The following is a 24,980-nucleotide window of genomic DNA, read 5'->3' as shown; positions in this document are numbered from 1 at the left end:
TGAAGGGTGCAATTAGAGCATTTCGAAAGTCAGGGATAACATTGGTGCGCGAGCTCAATCTGAGGGATTACTTTGGGAATTTACTCACTACAAACTAGAAGTAAATTTCATAATTCCACATTTTAATCTATCACATTCAAAAATTGAAAAAAAAAAACTCAGAGAAAAGAGTAATATTTTAAATAAATTTCTAAAAACGCTAATAAAATATTTGTGTTTGATAAATTTTTAATGACTAAGTTTCTAAAATATTCGTATTTTATTCGTGTTTAGATGATCTGATTAATTTGACTAAATTTTTATCCAACGACTCCCAGCTATCAACTTTATGTGAAGTCGACTACATTTGAGTTTCTACCATCATTTATTACTTCATTCCTTCCAAGTGGGAGACATAAAGGATAGAGACACAAAATTTTATGTTCTTGTATTCTGTTTGGTTGATAAACTAGAACAAATGATGAAAATTTAATTTATTTTTATTTTTTCATTCAAAAAATTTGAGACAAAAAAATATAATAATAAAAAATATAATTATGAAAAATTAACAAGAATAATAAAAAAAAAAATAAAAAATAAGTTGTGTTTTTTGTTAGTGTCTTAATGTCTTTTTTGTTAGAATTGATACAAAATACACTAATTCAATATCTCTAGACATATTATTTCTATCCATGTCTCCTCTGTCAAACATGACTTTGTGTCTCTGTTTCTTCATGTCTCAACATCCTGTCTCTGTAAACGAACGTATCCTGGTTCCCTCCTTCTCTTTCATTCTTTTGTTCCTTTTCCAATTTGATATGTAACTTTGACTTCCTTTAGATATAGCTAAAAGTGGTTGACTAGAAAAGATCAACATTTTCACTCCAAACAGTCAAAAACCATGTGTTGGGATTTTTCCCTCTTCCCTTAGAACCTGGATACCAGAGGATGTTTGATGATCATTAGAAAATCTACTTATCGCATCTACGGCAATACTGTAATTTTTATCATGGGGTTCAGGAAAAGATTCTGAATCAACCATCTCTTTGAAAATCTCAAATGCTGAGATCAAGTTTAGATCAGACAAGAAAGCGCTCATCAATGCAATATAGATGAATGAGTCGGCTTTCATTTCTCTCTGTTCCATTTCGCGCAAACGACGGAGGGCTGTAATTGGCCTACCGCATTTGCAAAGACCATGAATGAGTGCCATGAAAGCAATTCGATTCGGCGGACAACCCTTTTTTTCCATCTCTTTCCAAACCAATAGAGCATCATCAGGCCTGTCTTCTCTGCATAATCCATCTACCAAAGTTGTGTATGTAATGATATTTGGTTCCCTACCTTCTCCAGACATTTTGGAAAGAATCGCCATAGCCTTATCAATAGAACCATTCTTGCAACAAAAATCAATTAGCAAATTGTATGTAACAACTGAGGGAGAGAGACCCTTCAAAACAATGTCATCTAACAAATTTTCAGCCTCTGCGAATCTGTTGGCTTTGCAAAGCCCACTTATCATTATGTTGTAAGCAACCACATCAGGACAGTGGCCACGAGAACACAAATCCCTGAATAACTTCAGAGCTTGATCCAATTCCTGCATCTTGATCAAGCCACCAATTGCTGGAGAATAGGACACTATATCAGGAAGGAAACCTTCTTGAATCATGCTGTTAAGGAACTTACATGCTTCTATTGCCCTCCCATGATCAGATAGCTCTTTCACAATACAGGTTGAATGTTTTATCCACGGTTCATGCCCACAAGCACGCATCTCCTTCAGCATATTGATGGCTCCTGAAACATCCTTCCTTTTACACAGGCACCCATATATTGAGTTGTGAGTGAAATGAGTTGGTTCAATTCCTGATTCTTTCATCGCTGTCAAAAGCTCAAAGCTTTCCTCCAATCTATTGGAATTGCATAGATCATTGATCAGATTGTTATAGATTGAAATATTTGGTTTGCAAGCTAATTGTTGCATATCATGGACGAGGCTCAGCGCAAGGTCCAGCTGACCATTTTTGAGCAGGCCATCAATAACAATGCTGAAGGATGTGATATTAGGTAAAACCAATCTCTTGACTCTGATGAAATTATTTGTATCAGCATCAGTACCAGATTTGCTTCGAATCATCATCTGAAGAAGGTGATAAGCTTCATCCATCAACCCATCACCAACATAACTATTCAAAACAGCATTATAAATCAAAACAACAGTTTTATCATCTTCCTCTTCCGGGATTTCTTCTAGTATTCTCACAACCATAGTCTTGTCTGAAAAAGATGACAGCAAGTTCGTGAGGATTCGAACATCAGGTAGGATGCCAAGTTCCTTCATGTCCGAAATCAAGCTCAAAGCTTTGTTAGTCTCTTTATTCCTGCACAGTCCTCTAATCAGAACATCATACAAGGAAACATCAGGAGTGAAACCAGCCTTCCTCATTTTATCAAACAACTGGAGGGCCTTATCAATCCGAGACTCTTTCACAAACCCATGAATCAGAACACAGTAAGTCTTCTCATTCATTCTCATTCTCTGCTCCTCCATTCTCTCCACCAACTCAAACGCCTTATCCACCTCACCCCACTTGCTGAAAGACAAAGCCAGCATGGTCCAAACACGTTCATCAACCCAACCCTTCTCCTGCATTGTGTTATAAACACTCAAAGCCTCTTCAAACCTGCGAGAATTGCAATATGCCTGCATGACCGGGGTCAAAGTGAACTTATCAAATTCCCAACCAAATCTGTGCATTTCGTTCAACCTCTTCTTCATCAAATCAACGGAACCAGACTTAGACAAAGCCTCCAACAAGCAATTGTAAGAGTAATCATTTGGAATGCAGAGACCCTTCAGGCGCATTTCATCAAACACCTCGTTTGCTTCTTCAACCAACCCAGCACTGCCCAGGCACCGAACCAAGAAACCGAGTGCCCCAGGGGGGAAAGAGCAACGAGATTGGACGATGTCTTTGAGAAGAGACTTCAAAGGAGGAATTTGGCGGGAACGGGACAAAATTGAAGCCATGGCATTGTAGGTGTAGCAAGTGTGGCGGTAGCCATGTTGGGTTGAAGCCCAATTGAAGAATGTGTGAGCGAGCTTCCAGCTGTGGAAGCGGTTGAGGACGGATTCGACGAGGTGAGAGGTGAGGAAGGGTGCGATTTGGGTGAGTTCAGGGGTGTCTGGAGTGAAGGGTCGTTTGGTGAAGATGGAGATCAGGGCATCGACGTGCGTAGAAGAAAAAGAAGAAGAAGTGGGTGCTTGAGAAACCGAACGAGTGGTGGAAGTTGAAAGTCGTAATCTTTTGGAGAATAAGAGATGACAAAGAGCACAGGGATTCGGTTTGAGGATTCGCACTGCCATGAGAGAGAGAGAGAGAGAGAGAGAGAGAGAGTGTGTTACACCCTGTAAGAAAATGTTCGTAATATTAGTCCAATAGTTTCACTTAGGTAGTTAGGTTGGCTACTGTAGGATCTCTTGGTGAATCACACAGCACATGACCCGTTTAGAAGTTCCTTTTCCCTATGAATTTGTCTATTTTTAAGCTTCCTTGAGATTAAGATACTAAAGCACGGCCTTTGTTCATGTCCTATAAGATCTTTATTTTAAATATTTGGGTTTTGCTCTTTTGGAACAATGATCATTGTAATACTTCAATTACCTTTATGCCATACCATTTTTGCTTTTCAATCTATTACACTGCTCTATTTAACATTGAAGTCAGTTATATATAGTTGCATTTCTAATATATTGAATTCTTTGCTACTTCCACAATTGTCTATAACTTTGTATAAACATCATTGTCATTCATGCAGAGAAGAAGCAGTGCTGGGGATACTATACTGGTGGTGCTGCAGATAGAGTTCTGAATCATTCATTTAAGGCTTCCAATTTTGTGGAATAAAATTTTGTAATAACGTCAAATTTCACAACCCTAATTACATTAAGCCTCTTGATTGTTTAACAATGTTACCAATTACACTTCTGTCAAAGGAGAAGAAATTTATACACCTGAATCAAACAACAAAGGGAAACCCAAAAAGGGATAGAAAGTCACAAATTTACTTAAAACAAAACATCCTGTATTTGCAGCTTATGTTATACAGTTGACTCAAGAGTGTAGAAATCCGGCAAACCGAGAGGGAAACAGAATTTCGACTCGCTAAGAAACTGAGATTGATTCCAATAAAGCATCCACATACTCTTTGAGTTTAACTTTGGTTATTGCACCTTCTCTTCTGCTTTCTGGAACTTCCTGCCCATTCTTGAAGAGGATCAATGTTGGTAGCCCATAAACTTTGTACTCTTCGATTAGCCTAGGGTTTGCATCATGATCAATCTTCACCACTGTTAATCTGTCTTCATATTCCTGCAATTTATGATACAAAACATTTCAGTTTGAGAGAATATCCTTAAGAACATTCAGCAAGAAGTTCTGTTCATTGAACCAAAATCACCACCTCATGTAAAGAGATCACCATGATAAGATGTATTGCATTTCTTAAAATCCTGTCCTTACTTTCATGGTTCATCAATATAAACCATCCCAAGCTTAAGTATGTGTTGCTAGCATGGCAAATATCTCTCTATTAAAAAAAATAGTGTTCTTTTTTAATACTTTTATTTCATTCGACGAAGACATATGAAATAAGACAACACTCTAACCAACACTCTAAATTTTGTTATCAAAAGAAGAATTATTTATTGTTAATTAATTAATTAATATAATCGGATAGTAAGAAAACGGGACGATAAATTCTTCAGGAAAAAGGAATTTGGAGGGCGAGAGAGACCTGAGCTAGGGATTCCATAGCGGGAGAGATCAAACGGCAAGGACCGCACCAGTTAGCGACGAACTCAACGAGAACGGGACGGTTAGCCTTCAAAACAGTGTCGTTAAACTGTGTCTCGTTGATCTCTGTGATGGCGGTGCCGCAAGTAACGGTGAATTGACGGGAACAGCGGAGCTTGGGGCATGTAGTTCTTCTTTGGGAGGAATAAAAGGAAAGCCTCGCCGGAACGGAGCAGTGAAGCAAAGGAGCAGAAGAGTAGGAGGAGGCGGAGGAGGTAGATGCAAGTGTACGGAGTGGAAGCGTCGGAAGTGACAGCGATGCCATTTGTGAATCGCCAATCGAGAGGAAAGGCTCAAAGTGAAGTTCAACGATAAAATATGATATGCCAGGAACCAATGCTGTCACTCTCCCCCATTTTTCATTCTTGACCACACGTACATTATATGCCAAATATTTATATATAAATATATTTTTTTAATAAAATAATTAAATTTACCGTTACAGATTAATCAATTTTTTTGTTGCATGGTTTTTTATCATTTTAATTTTGCTTCCTAATTTATCTCGAAAGAAAAATAAATCCTTGACAAAAGAGCTTGTTGGTATAAATGCATCAACAGTTTTTACGTATTGAAATGAACACTTTCGAAAATAATTGAAGAAAAAGAAAAGAATTGTTTGTCTATAATATAATTGCACCACAGAAAAAGAAAAACATAAAGATCCTAAATTTGACAATAAACAAAATTTGTAATGAGACTTCCAGAACTTCTCGGTCATCAGCTGGGAACTCTGGATTGTTCATCATAGGCCATGCTCAACTGTGCATCAAAATATTCATAATTATGTTCTTGATCGTTATCGTTATCATTCTCATTCTCATTCTCATCATCATCTTCATCACCTAATTTGCTAACACCATTAACTTTAGGTAAATTGGAATGCAATGCAAGGTCATTAGCCTCTTTTCTCTCCTCCTCTGTATTTGCTAAAGATAGAAGGACGTTTTTGGCTTTCTGATCAGGAGACTTCATTTCCTTGAACCAAAGGACAGCGCTGTCGAAGTCACCGGATTTTCCATATGCATCCATGATGTTGGTCAGAATAGTCTGATTCGCCTTGATGCCGCGCTTAAGCATTTCCTCGTACTTCTGTGTTACCTTCCCAAGATCATTTATCTTAGCATAACCTTTGATTAAGGTTCCATAGGTTACAACATTGGGCTCAAAACCATCTTGTATCAATCTCTTGAAAAACTTCTCAGCACCCTCCATGTCAGATGCATTCACATAAGCTGATAACATGGTAGTGTATGAGCAAATATCCGGTGAGCATCTGCATGGAGCAAGTACAATGATATGAGCAGAATGCTTCCTCAATGCTTGATAGCAAGAGAGATTAAATTTTAAAGGGTCATCATAATGTAAGATGCTCATTGTTTTCTTCATTTAATTAAAACATAAACCACTGTAAAAAGCGGAACCAACATAGGCGAGCAGCGAGCCTTTCATTCGGCCAGTGATTTCTTGCAGAAATGGAATCCTACTCAATAATGAATCACAGTATAAGGATTAAGAAGTACAATTTACCTATCTCTTCTCATGCTCTTAAACACTGTCCGAGCTTGTTCTACCATTCCAGATATTGAAAATGCATCTAGTAAAATATTGTAAGCCTTCCTGGTTGGTCTGTGAAACAGAAGAAAAATTCTGTAAATTAAAAACCTTTACTAGATAAACTATAACTAAGTTGGCAAAAAAAAATAGACACCAATCAACAGCAGTAAAAATATTGAGATGTTAAATTTCATCCATGCAAAAAATATAGTGTTCAGTCCAGTTGATAATGCACCAGTTGACAGGTTACAGCATTCTTTCAAGTCATGATGTAATAATAATCATATTCTTTATTCTTTAACATACCTGACACCGGCATCAAGCATTTCCTCAAATACAGCTAGTGCTTCTTCCTCCCTCCTGGCCTTCCCGTAAGCATTGATGAGTAAGGCATAGCTCACAACATCAGGTCTGAGACCAGCTCTTTGCATCTAAAATAAGGCATTGACTTCAAAATCTGATGAATTAATTATAAACAATATATTAAAGGGGGAATAAAGTAGATGAAAACTAATGGACAGTCTTGAAAATGACTCGGATCAAATAAATTTTGTCTAAAATTACTAATGGTTTGGTATTTTATCAAAAATCTGACTGAAACAAACTGGTGCTCATCATTCTGATACAAAGAACTAGGGATGAAAATTGAGTCTTTACTGAAAATTTACAGCCTATCTATCTCATTTGAAGAAGCATTTCTAAATAAGCAATTTTTTTCTTTATACAAGCAAGCTCAAAATTAGTTCCTTTTCCTTTGGAAATAACAAAGTAATTCAATGTTCAATGTACACGTATTAAGTTTTCAATTAAAAAAAGAGAAAAGAGTAATATCGAAGATGATGCTGCCTGTAATAAGAATTCATAGAATACAAGAGTTGGAATTAGACTATCCCAAATTTACCAGAGATTTTATGAAAGATAAGTTTGACAGACAATTAATATTACCTGATCATATATGTTTGAAACTTCCTTGTAATTTGTTTCAAATGACATCAAGCTGTTATATGTAACTGTAGATTGTTCAATTCCCCGTTCAGCCATCACTGCAAATGCCTTGCGAGCCTTCTCATAACTTCCTGCCTTCTTATACATATAAATCATCATATGAAACATCTTCTGATCTGGTTTCAAAGGCGATTTTTCATCATTCAGTAGATTTTCAAATACTTCTTCAGCTTCTTTAAACTTGTTCCCCTACAAGCATATCAGTAATAAAAATGCAAAAGCGAAAGTTAACGACATTAACTCAGCAATATTTCATAAGGCAAAATTAAAGTGCATAGAACAAGATCTATGTTTACCTGAACAAACGCATTGAGTATTATCTGATATGTTACTGCAGAAGGTTCAGGGCCTGATCTCTGCATCCTACGAAATATTGTTTCGGCGCTACTGCATCGACCTCCTTTCGCATATGCCTCCATAAGTGCAGTCTGAGCTACTACATTTGGTGGATACCCATTCTTATTCATCAAGCTCAAGACCTTCTCAGCATTATTGAAGTCTCCCAGCTTTCCATAAGCCGTTATAAGCATAACAAAATCCATCTTACCGAAATCCCACCAACTTTGAGTCCGAAGCCATTCAAGAATCTAGAAAATTAAAAAAAAATCAAACATGTAGCAATTAATTAGAATCATCAACAAAGTACCAAGCAAGAATTTCATAGGGCCACAAAAAGTGTTATCTATATATATGTATAATTTTTCATTGTATACCTCAACAACAAAGTTCCACCTTTTGAGTTGTTTATACCTAACCAAGGTACCAAGGATAAGGTCTCTAGGAAGAGTGTGGTTTGCTTTCTTCTCAGAAATGAGGACGGAAACAGCGGAACCGGTCTCGTCAATTTGGTTCATGAGCCTCCTCCAATTCTTCTGATCAGCTTCATCAGCAGCATCCTTGAACACTTCCAATTTCTTCCTTCTCTGCATGAACTTTCTGGGTGCAAGCATCCCCATACACACCACCCCCATTCTCCCATTCATCTTCACCCTCCCAATTCCATACTCTCTCTTACTGCAGCAAACACTACACACTATTACACAACAAAAACAGGAAGAAAAAACGAAAAAGAAAGAGAAACAAGCTTCAAGATTGAGTACCTAGAATGAAGTGGCTTCAATGGAAGTTGTCCTAAATGGTAGTGCGTCTTCGAAATGATGCTACACATAGCACAAAACCACAAGGATGAAGAAAAAATGCGTTTTTCTCTGCAATAACACTTCCCAATCCTAAATCCCCTTTGTTGCAAACCCGGAGACGAAGCTGTAAATATCTATTCATCATTATCATTATCAACCGTTGCAGATTATTTGTCGGGCTAAGAAAGAATGAAGAAACTCGGTTTGGGCTGGCCCAATTATATTTCGGTCTGGCCCAATTATAGGCCCAATTTTTTGTTGTCCCTTTTTACGAACGGAAGGCGAAGAGGGAGGGGGTTGCTTCTTTCTCCTTCGTTTCGTTCGAAACGAGGTTCTTTGAATATTGGTGTTGTTAGTCAGAAACCATGTCGTCCGGCGAGGCCGTCGTCGGCGGAGCTAAGCCGTACTTCTGTCACGTTTGCACCCGGAGAATCACCGTCTCCGACGAATCCGAGCCTTTCTGTCCGTTTTGCCTCCAAGGCTTCGTTGAAGAATTCACCGATCCCAACCCTAACCCTAACGAAAACATCTCCTTCAGTTTCGGCCCCGATCCTTCCTCCGATGCTCAACTCCCCTTCCATCCTTTGTCCTTCCTCCCTTTCCTGCTCTCCTCCGCCGCCGCCGCCGCCTCCACCACCATCGACCTCCAGAACCCTCGCATCTTCTCCAGTTCCTCCGGATCCACGCCGCGGCATGAATTTATTCGATCCGATATGTTCGACCCATTTATGTTTCTCCAGAACCACCTCCAAGGCCTTCGCGCCGACGGAGCAAATGTACAATTCGAGATCAACCACCCTTCGGACCCAGGGTTTCGCCTTCCGGCGAACATCGGCGATTACTTCCTCGGTCCCGGCCTCGAGCAGTTGATTCAGCAGCTAGCCGAGAATGATCCCAACCGTTATGGTACCCCGCCGGCGTCGAAGACAGCCGTGGAGAATCTTCCGACGGTGACGGTGGACGACGAGTTGCTGAACTCCGAGCATAACCAGTGCGCGGTTTGCCAGGACGAGTTCGAGAAGGGGTCGCAGGTGAGGCAGATGCCTTGTAAACACGTCTATCACGATGATTGCTTGCTTCCGTGGCTTCAACTACACAATTCTTGCCCTGTTTGCCGGTATGAATTGCCAACCGACGACCCTGATTATGAGAATCGGAATCGCCAGGGGGACGGTGGTGGTGATGGTTCGAGGTCTGGCAGTGGCAGTGGCGGTGGCGGCAGCGGCAGCGGTGACGCTTCTGGGGGTAGACCTGTTCCCAGGACTTTTAGGATATCTTTGCGATACCCGTTTGGTTCGGGTGGGTCTCCGCAGGAAAGTGGCGACAGAGGATGGGAAAGTAGGCAAGAAGATTTGGATTGAACCGAAGGAGATGTGAGTTTGTTATGATTTCAGGATTGAATCTTTTTTCTGTATAGTATGATACTGCTATTGATAACTGATGCCATTTTTTGTAGTTTGGTAAGTTATTTTCTTGTTGTTGTAAATTATCTAAACTGCATCTTGTGATTTTAACTAGGGATTTGTTAAACTATTAATATTCCATGTGTATACTTCCATTATCTATCTTGTTATTTTGACTTGTGAAATCTTAAACATAATTTCTGTTGAGGTTCTCCCACTTGATGCTGCTCAATTTATCTTTTGCCATACTTTCTTCCAAACTCTTAGATATATGTTTGTCCATGCCCATGTTCTCTTGGTTTACTAATTAAATGTAAATATGTGGATTGCTTGTTGGATTTTTGGATATATTTGTGCATTCAATAATGATGAAACTACGTGTTGATATCAAATATAAGTACTTACAAGAATAGTTTATCATTTGATATATCTGCAGGTATCATTTCGTGTTGGAAAATTGGAAATTATCCCCTCGCATTGCTCTATTTATGGAAGTTCTTGTCTCTCCAAACCCGCCGTTCACCCTCTTCATCTATAGAGATACTAGGCACTGTTATTTAAGTGATTAATCTTTTTTCATGTGTACAGATCATTTTGCAGTGTTGACTACACCCTTTATTTGCTCTCTCTGTGTTATCCAATATCAATACCGCCCTTTATTTACATTCTTTCTTTGCCCAACATATAAGATACTTATCAATACCATGTCATGGCTCAATCCTTCTTCACATAGTGTAGGAATGTATTAGTGATTAGCCGACTCGCCAAATAAGTTGGTATCACCATTTAGATCAAAATTTTAGAGTAACGGTCATCTGTGGAGGGTATTTTAATTTTTTTCTAATTATTAAATCGAATGTTGGTGTTAGTTGTTATTGTTAGAGTAAATTACTAATTTCGCCACCGAATTATTAATATGCTGACAAATATGACCTCTACTTTTGTTAACTACAAAAGTACATCTCAAATATTAAAAATGCTACAAAAATGTTTGGCATAATAAAAGAGTTTGCTCTGTTAATGGAACTATTTGAGGTGTCAAACGTATTTCGTTATACCCGTTCTCCTTCTCTTTTGTTCTCCCACACTCTCCAAAGTAACTACAACAATAATAAATAGCATCCCAATCACTCCCTCCCTCCCCCAAACCTTCTTGGAGTAGCGGCAAGAACATCTCCATCCCTCCCCAAACTATCATTGTTTCTCTCTTCAAGTACGATGTTGCCTCTTCTTCTACGGCTCTCACTGTCTTTCTCTTTGTCTTTGGTCATTCTCTTACTCAGCCACTTTTCCTTCTTTAATTCTTCTCTCTCGCCACCTCTCTTTTCTTCTTATGTTCCGTTTGACATTTCAACCAGTTCTATTAACAAAGTAGATTTTTTGTACGGTTGGATATTTTTATAATATTTTTTAATATTGAAGAGATATTTTTGTAATTTAACAAAAATAGAAGTCATTTTTGTTAGCATATTGATTATTTGAGAGCAAAATTAGTAATTTACTCTTATATAGGGATGTTAACGTGGCAAGGCGGGGGGCGGGAGCTGTCTCCCTGCTCCCCATCCCCACTCCTAGATTTGCTCCCTGTTCCTGTCCCCATTTTCCGCCGGGAAGGAATATTATTCCCTATCCTCATTCTCCACAGGATCTCATTCTCTGCGGGGACTCCATTTCCCATCTCTCTGACAATTCTGACTAATTATTAATTTCCATAGGAATAGAGCTGAAAGTATTTATCCTATACAAAATAGCAAAATTTTATACAAAAAGTCTAAACGATAAGATGGTGACTTCTTTCAAAATGACGTAGTGGGGGACGCCATGGCGAACCAGAGTACAGAGCAGTGGATGAGGTGGGGACGCGACCACAGAGAGGAGAATGGACATGACGACAGAGTTGTAGAAAGGAACGCCACGAATATAGAGAACGACGCGGTGAGGGTGATGGAACAATAAGGGATGACAATATGGTGAGACGGGAGAGTGGCGAGAGGTGGCTGCAGAGAGGTTAGATGGAGTATGGACGACACTAGGGATCTATGAATTGAAGAAGTGTTATGCAAATGAGGATTAGGAATTTTAGGTCTCTCTCTTATGTGAAATGACTAAAAAACATATATGAGAAATAAACTATGAAGGACAATCAAGTAAATTTATGAATTTTGCGGATTAGCGGGAATCGCGGAGATCCCTGCTCAGGTCCCCATCCCCACGGAAAAAATTTTCTACAGTCGAATCTCTATTCGGGGCAGTCTCCGCAGGGATTCCGCATCTCGAGGAGTTTTGCCATCTACTCTTATGGTTTCTTACTAGGGTTAAGTACTTTTTTCCGTCCCTAAGGTCTTAGATCAAAATCAAAATCATCCCGACCTTTTTTTCTTATTAATATCATCGTCAACGTTATAAAACATTATAAAATCGTCTTTTTCACAAAAAATCATAATCTTTGACAATTTTACTCCTAGTAATTAGCACTTATTTCTATTATTATATTCTATTTTATTAATTTTTAAATAATCTTAACTAATTCTATTTTTCATTAAAATTGCATCTTCTATTATTATATTCTATGTTGAGATATAATTTTAAATACATAATACCTCTTGTTATTATATTTTTTTTCAAATAAACTTTTGTTTTTTGATTTTTTTTTTACCAAAGATAGGAGACTCGAACCCGCGACCTCTTAATTGAGTATGGGGAAACTATGCCATTTAAGCTATACTTCATTGGCTTTTGATTTTGTTTTTTCATTCCAACTATCTATAAATTTTAAATACTTAAAAATACCTCTAGTGATAATATAATGTGTATTAATTAAAACAATCATGAATGCCATTTTCATAAACCATAATCATTTCATCTTCGATTTGCGGGATAACTCGGGTGACCGTTTTGTTTTGCGAGTTTCGCCTGCATGCCTCTGAGTAAGGGGATTATTTTCATGGATTGTTAGTGAAGAGATTGGAGCAGCTGAATGTGGCATACATTGTGTTGTGTTCTCAGATGTTATTCTAGTAAAAATTTGGACTAGTTTTTTTTTTTGGGTCAAGTAGATTGGACAACCCCCAATCTTAGGTATCACAACCTATGATGCACGTACACTGACACGGACACGGGACACGACACGACACTGGACACCTCGACACGCGGATTTTAAAATCTTATATGACACGGGGACACACATACATATAAAATATAAAGTATTTTTTAAATAAATTGTAATGATATTTTGATATTTTATTAATATTAAAATATAAATTAAAATTTTTAATTATTTTTAATGTCTTATTTTAATTATAACAAGTATTTAAAGTATTTTTTGTTTTAATAAATAATAATATATACTATATCTAAATTTATTTTAAGAATATATGTAAAGAATAAGACTGGACACGTTGACACGTGATGGTATTTAGGTGTGCCAAGACATGTTCGGAGAAAAATTTTTTATTTTTTATTAAGACACGGTTAGACACAGCAGACACGCGTGTCGGACGAGTGTCGGTGAGTGTCGTGTTCAAAATGTATCCGACACTCGAACACGACAACTCAACGAAATGTCTGTGCTTTATAGATCACAACACACCCACACTACACACTCACTCATATAACACTTTAAGAGTTCATATTCAACACTTGGTGCATTCACCAAGGTTTGAACCCGGATGCAGCATCCTAAGAGGCATATGGTTTATTTCACCTCCTGTTCCTCTAATTTTTTTAAAATACTTTCATCATCATATCTTTGATGTTCCAAAAAAAATAGCTTCACTGTAGCATGCTTAAAAGATGTGATTTGTTGGTGGAGCATAAAAGAAAATAATAATAAACTCTAACAAAAATCACTAGGTATAACATTACATCTGTTGGTGGATCAACTCTCTGGAGGACCCAATTTTCAAAGACAACAAAGCTATGAAAAGGAGTTGTGCCTTCCAAAAATGAAAATGAGTGAAGAGTTTATATATCTAAGATCAAATACTAAGGTTTTATATAGTCAAAATACAAGTCCGATTGAGGTGATTTGTTCTCCATGACAAATAAAGATAGAATTCTTAATCATGTATTCTTTTTATGTAAAACAATTATCTTTACGAATGAAAATGATAAAATGGTAAAGCTTTCAATATTGCTTTCTAAAAATTTTGGGTAATTTGAAGGAATGGAAAAGACAGGAGGTTTTACTGGCTTTTTTACTGAAATGCGCATAGAAAATTCTTTAATTCCCAATATACGCAAGATTTGATCTTTCTCCTCAAATACACACGGCCATTTTGCTTGGGTCAGTCACGAAATGGTTCTAGACAGCAAGTCAAGAATGGTGAGCACGAAATGGTGCATTGGATCTGACACGGGCCACATCTTTTGCAGCAGGCACGAAATGGGAGACCTCGCCTATGACACACACGAAATGGTAGAATTTGTGTATGAAGCACACAAAATGGACCAACTCAATGCAGGCACACACGAAATAGGCAAAGCAGTGGAATACTTTGCGTTTTCAATTTTTATGTATTATTCAAGGACTTTTTTACAATGCAAATTGTAATCATGTTTTATATTGCCAATAGTTTAACATAGATTCCATTTTCCCTCATAATTTTAAAGTATCATTCTTTTGATTTTGATCAACATTTATTTTTTTTATTAGCTACATGTTTTTCTTCTCATGATGCACTAGTTGATATTCTGCTCTAAAACATGTTTAACTGGCTGCAGGAGCAACTTTGTGAAAGGAAACGTACAATTCATGAATTGGAAAGGAAAATGGAAGAGAAGGAAAGAGAACTGCACACCATTAAAATCTTTGCAGAAGGGAGCGTGATCATTCAGAAGTTGAAAGAGCTCAGCATATGAAACAAATACATGATCTTCAAGAACATATTCAAGAAAAAGACAGGCAGCTTATTGAGTTGCAGGAACAGGTAGGCTGCTTACATTGTGTGCTTTGTTTCTATGATAAAAGTTTATTAGAAAAGCTGCTGCTTTACATTTCTCTGTGATTTCCAGCACAGAGTAGCTCAAGAGACCCTAATGTATAAAATGAACAATTGAGAGAAGCCCCAGCCTGGATAAACCGTGTTCGTGAGATGGATGTTTTCCAATCAACAACAAACTAGTCATTGCAGGCTGGATTGGGGGAACGTACAGAGCAGTATAACCAGCTCTGGATGGTTTCCAGAGACAGGTTTATCAGCAATCCCGTCTTTGCTTAAAATATCTTTGTTTTTGTGTTCCTTACTTCCTTTTTTACCGACAAAATGTATTATTTTGTATTTTTGTTTATTCAGATTGATATTGATGAGATGCATCACCATTGCTGTGCCCGTGTCTGCTGTGCCTGATTTGGTTTGTCCATTTCGCTTTTGCCACGCTTAAAATGGGTTCTCCATTTCGTTGCCACCATGCCAGAAATGATGTGGAAATCCATTTCGTGCCCGTCATTCTAGAAATGGCCCTGCACATTTTGAGAAACATTTCCACATATGCGCATTCTGGGAATTAAAGAATTTTTCAAGCGCATTTCAGTAAAACATCCAGGTTTTACCACTTTAAAGAATAAGATATTATCAATGTTTTCATAATAACATTGAATTTTTGAAAATTTAATAATGTAATTGTGTTTGAGTGCCATAAAGTAAATTGATCTTTTAGAATTCACAATTTGAATAAAATTTATATTGGAATGGACAATAGAAATATGACTGGATGAAGATCTTCATCGTGTTTTATATAGTGGCCTCATTAAGTACATGTGTATGAGTTGTTGAAGTGGTTGCACATTCTATGTTTTGGTCTTATTTGTATGAATTTTGTATCAAGATATTTTTATTTTGAGTTTGATACTTATTTAAAATAAATAATCACATAGTTAGAAGCCAAACAATAACAAAATGATTGCAATGTAAACCATGTATAAACACTTGTTTTTGGACCTAGTGTCCTTCCTCTTTTTCATTTTTAATTTTTATCAGCTTTGGTTATTAGTATATTTTTGTTTGTTAACATATTGTTTTAACTTTTAACACAATTGACTACATGCATATTAAAATCAGTCATCGAAATTAGTTATTAGTATAAATTATATATGTTAAAATATAAATATATATTAAAAATAAATTAAATCGTATATATTTATACACAAATATATTAATAACTAATTTTAGTATACAAATAACATTTTTGCAACACAATAGGCCTCTTGCTAAGCTTTCGGGAGGGATGCAATTTCCGTTGAACAAACAAGGTTAGTAGTTGTTATCGACCTATCGTTTGGAACCTGAATGGAAAAGTACCAAATAACATCATTATTGTTATTCATAGTTGAGTAAATAACTATAGAATAAACTATAAAAAAAATGTCTATAAATTATTAAATCGCTGAATTTTATTTTTAAATTTGTTAACAAAAATACATCCTCAAAATATTTTATAACGTGATAAAAATTATTCAACAGTTAAATATATATTTTAAAAAAGATTTTAGAGATCAAAATTAGATATATTTTTTTCAAATAAAATTAGAAAAATAAAAATATATATTTTTAGAATTTGGTAATTTTATGTTAAGTAGACATTTTTTGTGATTTTTTTTGTAAATGACTAAAAATATTTTTAAAAAATAAATATCTCAAGAATTTTGCTAAATATAAAAGGCATTTGCACTTATAAAAAAATTGTATTTCTTGTTATTTCTGTCAATAATTTGATAATTTGAGAGTATTTTTTGTAGTTTACCCATAGTTATACATTACATACTGTTTCTGCTTGGCAAATAATAATAATAATAATAATAATAATAACAATAATAATAATAATCATTTTTAGCCCTTAAAAGTTAAAACCCAAGCACAAATTCTGTTGACTGAGTGCTCACCAAGAATGTATACCAGGCGTTATTTAATTGCCAATGCCTTGTCTCCCAAGATCAGCTATATAGAGTAAATAACATATTCAATCATCATCTAATATTTTCTTAACAAAAATAAAAAGCACAGCAACAACTATATATTAATATATATAATATTAGAAATCCACTTGCTTAATAATTGAACTATCGGACCTGTTCTTAGGTTGACCTCGGATAAGAAGTCAATGCAACCAACAATTCATGTGGCTTGCTGAACACTGTTTGAGACCTTCAAGAACTTTATATAAAGGAGTATCTCACATCCTTTGCCTAAGTAGTAGTGTATGTTCAATTCAAGAAAGAAAAAACATGGACAAGGTTGTTTATATTTATGCCCTTTTGGGGCTATTTGCAGGTTCAATTTTCAGTTCATGCATTTGTGGGACTTCCACAAAGTTTGATACACACAGTGATTGCAATCTCTTTGGAAGTATTATTGGTCAGTTCAGTTCTTAATTATTAATAATAACTTTGATTTACCACAATTATTTCATTTATTAATCCAACTTAAAGAGAGTACAATTAATTGTTATATGTGTTTTGTTTTGTTTCTGTGTGATTCAGCAGAGAAATCAGTGAGCAATGCAATAGAAACCATCTACATTGGCATACTCATTCTAGGAATCAAGTTTGTTAACAACCTTTTCTCCATCTGTTACAAGGAATCTGCATCTTATACCATGGTCATGCCATTTTGGATAGCATTTGCACTCTCATATATTTGCATGTCAAACTGAACAATTCCTTAACTTCTAAGTTAAGATTCTCACTAAGCAAGGGAAGGTCAAGTACAATTTGTCTTCTATTCTATCATTCTATGCAAGCACATGTTCAATGTGGTTACTGGCAATTTGTTCTCATGCCACATGGATGGATGAGAACATTTGAAGTAGAAATATCACTCCACAAACTTCAAAAGAAATTAATGACAATCAAAAAAAGAGAATGTGATTTCTGGTGTTTATACTATAATAATATATTCAAAAAATTATAACATTCTTATGTAATTTTCATAATATTATGCGTATTAATGAAAGTATCTAGTAGGGGTGGCAAAGCGGGCCGGTCCGCCCAACCCGTCTCGCCAACTAAAATGGGTTCAAAATGCTAGTCCGTCTCGCTTTACGGCGGATTGGCGGGTCGGCGAGCTAGCCTGCTTGACTCTTTTTTTTTTTTGAAAAATAAAATTCATTAAAATTAACTAAAAAATAATAATTAAAAAATCAAATACAAATAAAAAATAGTCAAATTATAATATAATTTTTTTACTATCTTGTTTTAATTTTTAACTTCAATAAAATTGTTTAAAATAATATTTGTCAATAGAACTATCTTTATTTTAAAAAACAAGTCACATAATTCGAACAAATATACGAAATTGTAAAATAAAATAAATAAAGTTAATAACTAAAAGAAAAATAAAAACAAAAACAAAAACAAAAAAAAAGTGTTTGAAAATTCTATAATTATTAATTCTATAATAATAATCACTCTTTTATTTAATAAAAAAAAGAAAAATAAAAATCTTCGACCCAGTGGACCGGCCCGCCCCGTCCCGCCAATTTGACGGTGCGGGTTTGGCAAATTTTTATAATTTGGCGGATTCCAAATTCTAGCCCGACCCGCCCTTTTTAACGGCTTAGCGGGTCGGCCCGACGAATTCAACCCGTTTTGCCACCCTAGTATCTAGTGAGACTTCTTTTTTTTTTATAACTTGTAGGTCATATAGAAATAGAAACTAGTACAATAGTCAATAGACCAATTCAATATTTTTTTTTCCACGGTCTAGTTTTGTTTTTGGATTGTTCTCCGTATTTTTCAACCCAACAAGTTAAAAACTAATCCGTCGCGAATCTGAATTGCATTTAAAGATATGCTGCTAGCAAATGGGTTGCTACATACATAAGGTGTGACTCGAATTTCCGACACTTACTTAAACTAACGAGTGAGCTTATCACTTTTTTTTTTTAAGAGTAAGCTGATCCCTTAACCAATTCAAGTTGGTCTAGATTTTTTTTTTTTCTGTTAACAGTCTAGATTTTCTTCCTTTTTCTGGTTAGGGTCTAGATTTTCTTTATTGGGATATGTTGACAAATTAGTTACGCAAAAGGCCCAAATGTTAGCTTATTGGGCTTCAATACATCACCGACTCAAAAAAAAAAAAAACACATTTTCGCTACAAGCTTCGTTCATTTTCTCTCACCTGTTCCTCAGAGAGAGAGAGAGAGAGAGAGAGATGGAAGAAGGCGATGGGAAGGAATCACCCACCAATTCACAACAAACTGGTAATGAAACTTCACCATTTATTTTTTCAGTTCTTTTATTCTCTATTACTATTGTTATTACTGTGTGAAAGAAGAATTTACAGTTTCAAGGTGCAGTTTTTGTGTTGCTGAATAATTTATTTCATTTAATTGAGATCAGAGAAGTAGGTAAAACGGGTTATTATGGAGCAGCTGCAACACAATTTGAATATAGGGTGTAACACAATTTCATTGATTGAAGAAAAAAAAAAGTTTGTACCTCAATTTAGGACCAGCTGCAACCTTGAAAATCAGTGGTTGATAATGACCTCTAGTTTATACTTGCTTTTTCTATGGCCAAATCTCATTTTCAAATTTCAACCAACATAATCACACAAAATTATAGAGCTTAGGGAAACTTGAACCATAAAACTCACTAACTCGAGTGTTTGGTACCATTGTTGCCACCTTGTCTTAAAGTTTTGCAGATAATTATAGTCACAAAGTTGTGATTATGGAGTACTTTGGAAAATTTTACAATTTTATGTGGATATTTATAAACCGAAAAAGAAAGAAAGATTATATTATGTGTAAAGTAGTATAAAGTATCATAAGTTGGAGTTGATGAGCTTGACTGAAAGTGCAAGCTGGATTTTATTGTGGAGGCAAAGCTTACAAAAGAGCATATTCAAGTAGTAGTTATTTATTACAGTTTCTTGAGTCCAATGTAATATTCTTTCTTCTTGTGGTAATCTACATTTTACTTTTACTATAAATGGATAACTTTGTATCAGATGTGCAACTGCAAGTTGGCTAGTAATGGTTTTTAATGGTGACTGTTTTATGCTTTAAAGTTTCTGTCATCTCTTCCAGGATCAGTCTTTTGAATGTAGCATCTATGGGACCAGTTGCAAATTGAGACTGCAATGCTATTAAATTCTATTTTTTCTTTAAAATTACTTGTACTTTTTCTTTTTTTTTTTCTTACTACCAATAAGTGACCTTTATTTAAGCCAACAATCTAATTTGTGTTTATTTGATTAAGTCCAGTTTCTGATGATGATGAGATAGACTACACAACCAAACCAGAGTTCTATGATCCAGATCTTGATGATAAGGATGAAAAATGGGTTCAAAAGAAAAGACAACAGTGTGGCTCTGATGCTGTGCTTAGCTGCCCTGCTTGCTTCACCACTCTATGCCTACAATGTCAAAGGTATATGGTTGAATATGAATGTTTTTAAGCTTTCATATTTTGTGATATCTTCTCTGCAATCACAAAATTATTGATTATTGTTTTGGTTGCCGTATGTGTTTCTTTATATTAATTAAATTGCCGTGCGTGTAAGTGATACATCAGAACTATGAAATGCAAGACAACCTTTCGAATTAGGGAGACTTATTCTTCCTACTAGATGGGGAAGTGGAAGGATATTATTCTAATTGCTGATGGAAACTGGAAAATAATGGAATTGCTGGAGACATTGCTGGCTTTCAAAACTTTTTCTTGATAAATTTAAGAGAGAATCATTAAAACTCAAAAAACCAAAAGCCATCAGTGTATCCCTTCCATTGGTGACTTCAATTTAGAACCTGTTTTCCTTTTAGCAGCTATTGCTTCGCCTCGTGCAACTTCTCCAAGTGGTAGCATTGGAAGATATTCAGAGCTCAGCTACTGAAATTAATTTTGATACGCATTTTAGTCTCAATAAAATTTTATCTCTTGCAGGCATGAAAAATATGTGACACGGTACAGAGCCGTATTTGCTGTAAACTGCAAGATTAATGATGATAATATTTTGATGGAAGATACTCCAAGATCAAGAAAAAGAAACAGAGGAGGGGCCGGAAGATCGGATGGGCGGGAAGCAACTTCTGCCAACAACGAAACATTCAAACAGGTCTGCTGCTCAGTTTGCTCAACGGAGGTAGGCGTGATCGACGAAGATGAGGTTTATCATTTCTTCAACGTTCTCCCAAGTGAATCCTGACTGACTCAGATTTATGGTTAAATAGTGTCGGCCAAATTAAACATGCTGCTGGTTGCTGAGTTTCACTTCCTTGCAAAATTTTAACCAAAAACCAATTGATCTCGCTGTATCTATCTGTTTTTAGATATAAGAAAACATCATTTCTTCACTTTGAATCTTTCACCCTCAACCATTTTAAGGTCGCTGTCAAGTGCCAGGTAGTGTAGTTAGTGGAGGAATATTATGATCTATGATGCTCAATTCCTTGTGAAGGAGATCATCTTCGTTGAAATAAAGCTTCCTTTCCAATACCTTTGTGAATTTCGTAGTCTCTTGCTTTTTTTTTTAATCAATCTTGTTTTCTTTTTTGGTTGTCCACGGTATTTTCTAGTCCGGTAGGTCAAAGACTAATCTGTCGCGAATCTAAGTTTTATTTGAGGATTTGTCGCTGGTCAATGAATTATTGCATATACAAGATGAGATTTGAACATCTTTAAGTGGACGATGATCACTTGACCAAGTCAAGTTGATCTTTTTAATCAATCTTTGATGGATATTGATTTCATTGAAACACTAAATGGCTCAAAAGGACTGAAAACTGGCCCATTAACTTACAATAAGCTACTCAATGGATAAAACCATGTCCAATAAAACATTTAACCGAATTTGATGTGTCCAATGTTTTCAAGTCACAACTTTTCACTTGTAAATATTATTTATGGTGATTATTCGCATGAAGATGTTTTTATTAGATTATGATAATTAAAAATTATTAGATAATTTGATAAAATTTTTTGATAATGTGTTTATATTTTAGTATAAAAAAAATTTAAAGATAAGTAGAATTTATTATTTTTAGTCTTTTAATTGTTGGCCAATGAGTTGTTGCATGCAGCGGACAGGATTCGAGAACCTCCAACATTTGCTTAAGTGGACAAGTGAGCTGACCAATCGACTAACCCAAGTTGATTTTTATTTTGTTTTTTAATTCCATGCTAAATCGTTCCTCTTCCAGCCGCCAAGTTTGAACATAAACCGATAAACATGCACAAAACTAAATATCTTTTTTTTTTTTCAGTTTTCTTTTGGTTTGTGATTAAAGGCTGTTTATTTAGTTAAAAACCTAACCACTAATAAAAAGGAGGACCTCACCTCACCCATAAATCTCGGAGCATACACGTGTTTGGAAAGAGTTCCATGTATCATAAGATCGGATTAATAATAATGTTAAGTTGTTAATATAGGAATAGGACAATGATCATGATCCAATATTATAATGGGCTAGCATAGAATGTTCCATCATTTCTAGCTTAGAATTAGTAGTATGCAAATCGAGAAAAAGCGCATCAAATCCTTGGCATAATTATTAATCAGGCCCCCTTTTGAGTTGCTTTCTCTAATAAACAATTTCGTAGTGGTTAGGGAAAACATAAAGAATAATATTAATGTGCACAGATTTAGTATTAATATCAATAGCAATATCTAATCCATCACCATGAGACATCCCATGAAAAAAGAGGCATCAAGATACGGAAAATATGCCCCGTATGCATCACTTAATTACATTTTTTATTTTATTTAATCCCTGTTTTATGCTGCTATTCAAGTTGGTGAATGGTGATTATGTGTTCTTTGAACAATAAAGTGAAATCAAATTATAATCTATATATATATGATAAGGATGGTTAGAAAATATCTTATGTGATTATTTTACATTGATAATGATATATAAATTAAATCCTTATTAGTAAACTTATTTATTTAAAACCCAAAATTGATAATACAAAAAGCATAAAATAAAATTTGAAATTTTAGTAAAGGGGGAAAATTAAAACGTTTATTTTGTGTAGAGTGTCCGTAATGGAAAAAGATGGGTCCAACTTTCTATTTTTCCTTTGGTTTGTTTCTGTCTTTGTTGTCAGATATGACTATGAGGTCCCAAATTCTAGTTTGCAAATGACCCATCCCAGTATCCCACCTGCTACTTCTTACTTGTTACTTGTTTGTTTTTCCCTTGATTGAAAAAAAAAAATCTTTTAATTTTTAAAATAAAAAAGCTGGAAAAAGAAAGTACCCAAAAGTTACATCCATTGGGTAACGAAACTTTTCAAAATCAATGACTACTGACTAGTCTTCTTAAGTCTTAACACCTTAAATTGTTCAACATAATACAACTAAGGTAACACCACTTGTACAAAACTACAAAGTCACCTTTTTTCCCCTCTTTTTTAAAATTCCTTCAGAATTTTTTTTATTTTTTCTTTTGCAGGAAAAATGGACGCTCTTCAATCAATTTTCATATTTTTTGGGTGGTTAAAGGTGAATAATTTTCTATAGCACTCAATATTTTTCTGTGGGCCTTCAATCAGTTTTTTAAAGAATATATTTTCAATAGATTGGTATAAAATGTTACTTTATGGTAGATATGTAAATACTACAAATGAGATTTATAAGAGAAAATTTCATATGATATTAAATAAGATCTTAAAATTCATGATTGCTTTTGTCTTTTTAAATTCAACATTTTTAATAATTAGTTTAATATTGATGGTGATATGAATAATGTATTAATGGATAAGATGTGAGAAATGAATTCTTTAGCCCATTTGCAAATATAGTGAAAAAGGGGTTTTTGGGTGAAGGGCTTTGAAGGTTGGCCCAAATGAGACACTTGCATGGAATGCATGGTACACGGTGAACAGTACAATATAGCAATAATTAAAGATGGAAAAAATATAGTGTGAAACCAACGTGGCAAAAGGTGATTGGATAGGAAAAGATACCACAACTAGCTGGAGATTACCGGAAACTTCCACTGAAACAGGGAGAGTACGGAAAGTTGGTGGGGTCCATTTCGTCCTCCTTCGGTATCCTATAGTTTACTTCTACTACAGTCTACAGCGCGTCCCAGTTCTTAGAATTTAATTAATAATTACAATGCTCCATTATTGTGTGTTCATACAGGTAAATTTATCCATTTAGATTATTCATAAATTTAAATTTTATTTTTTTATGGGATAATATATGATTAATAATCGTGTTTATAACGTCAGTATATAAAAAATAAATTGATAAAAAATAAATTTATATTTTTATTAAAATAGTATTTGTATTTATTGATACATAGAACCAGATTAGTTAAATTTATTCGACTTGGATATTTTTTTACGCAACTTAACCTAGTGAAGAGAACTTCGCTTTATTTGAACAAATAAAACGGGTTAAGCAGGTCCTATGTGGTTGATTTTTTTGGTTATGAAAGAGGCGAAGGTGTTGTGCTAGGTTATGAATAATGGAGGTGCTACACTAATTTGTGGGACAGTTTTTTTTTCAGATTTCGTGTTAAAAAATCGGATCCTTCGAGTTTTTTGTTTTTAAGTTTTTGGAAGCAAATCGGAGGGTCCGTTTTGCATGGAGAGAGGATCTGAAATTTACATAAAATAAATCGGACCCTACGATTTTTCCATAATCAAAATTTTTTTTGACGATTTACATGAAATTAGATGGCCCATTTTCTCTGTTAATTTGCTTTTTGAATTAAGATTAAGAAATCGTTGGGTTCGAGTTGTGCCTGACACCACACCAATATTAAGCACCACTCCTTCCCGTATCCAAGTCCAACACCAACTTTGCCTCCATAATCAATTTAAAAAGCGGTCCTAGGTATGTGATAACTAATTCAACCTATTATAACTTCTCACATACAGCAGATAAAACGGTGGTCTATTATCATCAGAAAAATTTTACCTGAAAATAGATCTTCTCAATTTTTTTTTAATTGGGAGTGTAAAGTATAATTTCTAATCGATTAACATTTTTTTCTCATAATTTTTTTTGTCATACTTATAGAATGTATAATAAAAAATTACATTTATACCCTCAAATAAAAAAATTAAGAATATTCACTTCCTA

The 24,980-nt window shown here is 35.1% G+C and overlaps 5 protein-coding genes across 5 annotated transcripts; 2 read left to right on the top strand and 3 right to left on the bottom strand.

Moving 5' to 3' along the window:
• Positions 1-766: 766 nt before the first annotated feature.
• Positions 767-3,670, bottom strand: LOC107617405 (Tetratricopeptide repeat (TPR)-like superfamily protein). The gene has a single exon (XM_088500216.1). It carries the CDS (start codon positions 3,347-3,349, stop codon positions 872-874), a length of 2,478 nt encoding a protein of 825 aa, XP_088356342.1. The 5' UTR covers positions 3,350-3,670; the 3' UTR covers positions 767-871.
• A 222-nt stretch (positions 3,671-3,892) lies between these two features.
• Positions 3,893-5,205, bottom strand: LOC107617407 (thioredoxin X, chloroplastic). Its single transcript, XM_016319163.3, has 2 exons — positions 4,780-5,205; positions 3,893-4,355 (listed from the first exon to the last, which is right to left on the bottom strand). Exons 1-2 carry the CDS (start codon positions 5,101-5,103, stop codon positions 4,149-4,151), a joined length of 531 nt encoding a protein of 176 aa, XP_016174649.1. The 5' UTR covers positions 5,104-5,205; the 3' UTR covers positions 3,893-4,148.
• Positions 5,206-5,362: 157 nt separating this feature from the next.
• On the bottom strand, positions 5,363-8,777 carry LOC107617408 (Tetratricopeptide repeat (TPR)-like superfamily protein). Its single transcript, XM_016319164.3, has 7 exons — positions 8,501-8,777; positions 8,114-8,414; positions 7,697-7,987; positions 7,341-7,589; positions 6,702-6,826; positions 6,369-6,467; positions 5,363-6,114 (listed from the first exon to the last, which is right to left on the bottom strand). Exons 1-7 carry the CDS (start codon positions 8,566-8,568, stop codon positions 5,559-5,561), a joined length of 1,689 nt encoding a protein of 562 aa, XP_016174650.1. The 5' UTR covers positions 8,569-8,777; the 3' UTR covers positions 5,363-5,558.
• Positions 8,778-8,846: 69 nt separating this feature from the next.
• LOC107617409 (RING/U-box superfamily protein) lies at positions 8,847-10,607 on the top strand. The gene is made up of 2 exons (XM_016319165.3): positions 8,847-9,912; positions 10,379-10,607. Exon 1 carries the CDS (start codon positions 8,905-8,907, stop codon positions 9,898-9,900), a length of 996 nt encoding a protein of 331 aa, XP_016174651.2. The 5' UTR covers positions 8,847-8,904; the 3' UTR covers positions 9,901-9,912; positions 10,379-10,607.
• An 8,362-nt stretch (positions 10,608-18,969) lies between these two features.
• Positions 18,970-21,379, top strand: LOC107617410 (E2F-associated phosphoprotein). Its single transcript, XM_016319167.3, has 3 exons — positions 18,970-19,140; positions 20,149-20,314; positions 20,828-21,379. The coding sequence occupies exons 1-3, from the start codon at positions 18,972-18,974 to the stop codon at positions 21,087-21,089; spliced, it is 597 nt and encodes a 198-aa protein (XP_016174653.1). The 5' UTR covers positions 18,970-18,971; the 3' UTR covers positions 21,090-21,379.
• Positions 21,380-24,980: the final 3,601 nt, after the last annotated feature.

The sequence above is a fragment of the Arachis ipaensis genome, chromosome B9, assembly GCF_059453495.1.
Source record: "Arachis ipaensis isolate K30076 ecotype BB chromosome B9, ASM5945349v1, whole genome shotgun sequence".
Classification (NCBI taxonomy): Eukaryota; Viridiplantae; Streptophyta; class Magnoliopsida; order Fabales; family Fabaceae; genus Arachis; species Arachis ipaensis.
Note: the sequence above shows the minus strand (reverse complement) of the source record. Positions and strands in the feature narration are given on the sequence as shown.

Excerpts from the sequence above, each read along its gene's own strand:
- LOC107617405 (XM_088500216.1), bottom strand. The coding sequence starts at position 3,349 with ATGGCAGTGCGAATCCTCAAACCGAATCCCTGTGCTCTTTGTCATCTC.
- LOC107617407 (XM_016319163.3), bottom strand. The coding sequence starts at position 5,103 with ATGGCATCGCTGTCACTTCCGACGCTTCCACTCCGTACACTTGCATCT. Across the intron at positions 4,356-4,779 it reads CTATGGAATCCCTAGCTCAG|GAATATGAAGACAGATTAAC; the intron begins GTCTCTCTCGCC and ends CATAAATTGCAG.
- LOC107617408 (XM_016319164.3), bottom strand. The coding sequence starts at position 8,568 with ATGTGTAGCATCATTTCGAAGACGCACTACCATTTAGGACAACTTCCA. Across the intron at positions 7,988-8,113 it reads GGTGGAACTTTGTTGTTGAG|ATTCTTGAATGGCTTCGGAC; the intron begins GTATACAATGAA and ends TTAATTTTCTAG. Across the intron at positions 6,827-7,340 it reads TTTCAAACATATATGATCAG|ATGCAAAGAGCTGGTCTCAG; the intron begins GTAATATTAATT and ends GCCTTATTTTAG.
- LOC107617409 (XM_016319165.3), top strand. The coding sequence starts at position 8,905 with ATGTCGTCCGGCGAGGCCGTCGTCGGCGGAGCTAAGCCGTACTTCTGT.
- LOC107617410 (XM_016319167.3), top strand. The coding sequence starts at position 18,972 with ATGTTAGCTTATTGGGCTTCAATACATCACCGACTCAAAAAAAAAAAA. Across the intron at positions 19,141-20,148 it reads CACCAATTCACAACAAACTG|TTTCTGATGATGATGAGATA; the intron begins GTAATGAAACTT and ends GATTAAGTCCAG. Across the intron at positions 20,315-20,827 it reads CTATGCCTACAATGTCAAAG|GCATGAAAAATATGTGACAC; the intron begins GTATATGGTTGA and ends TATCTCTTGCAG.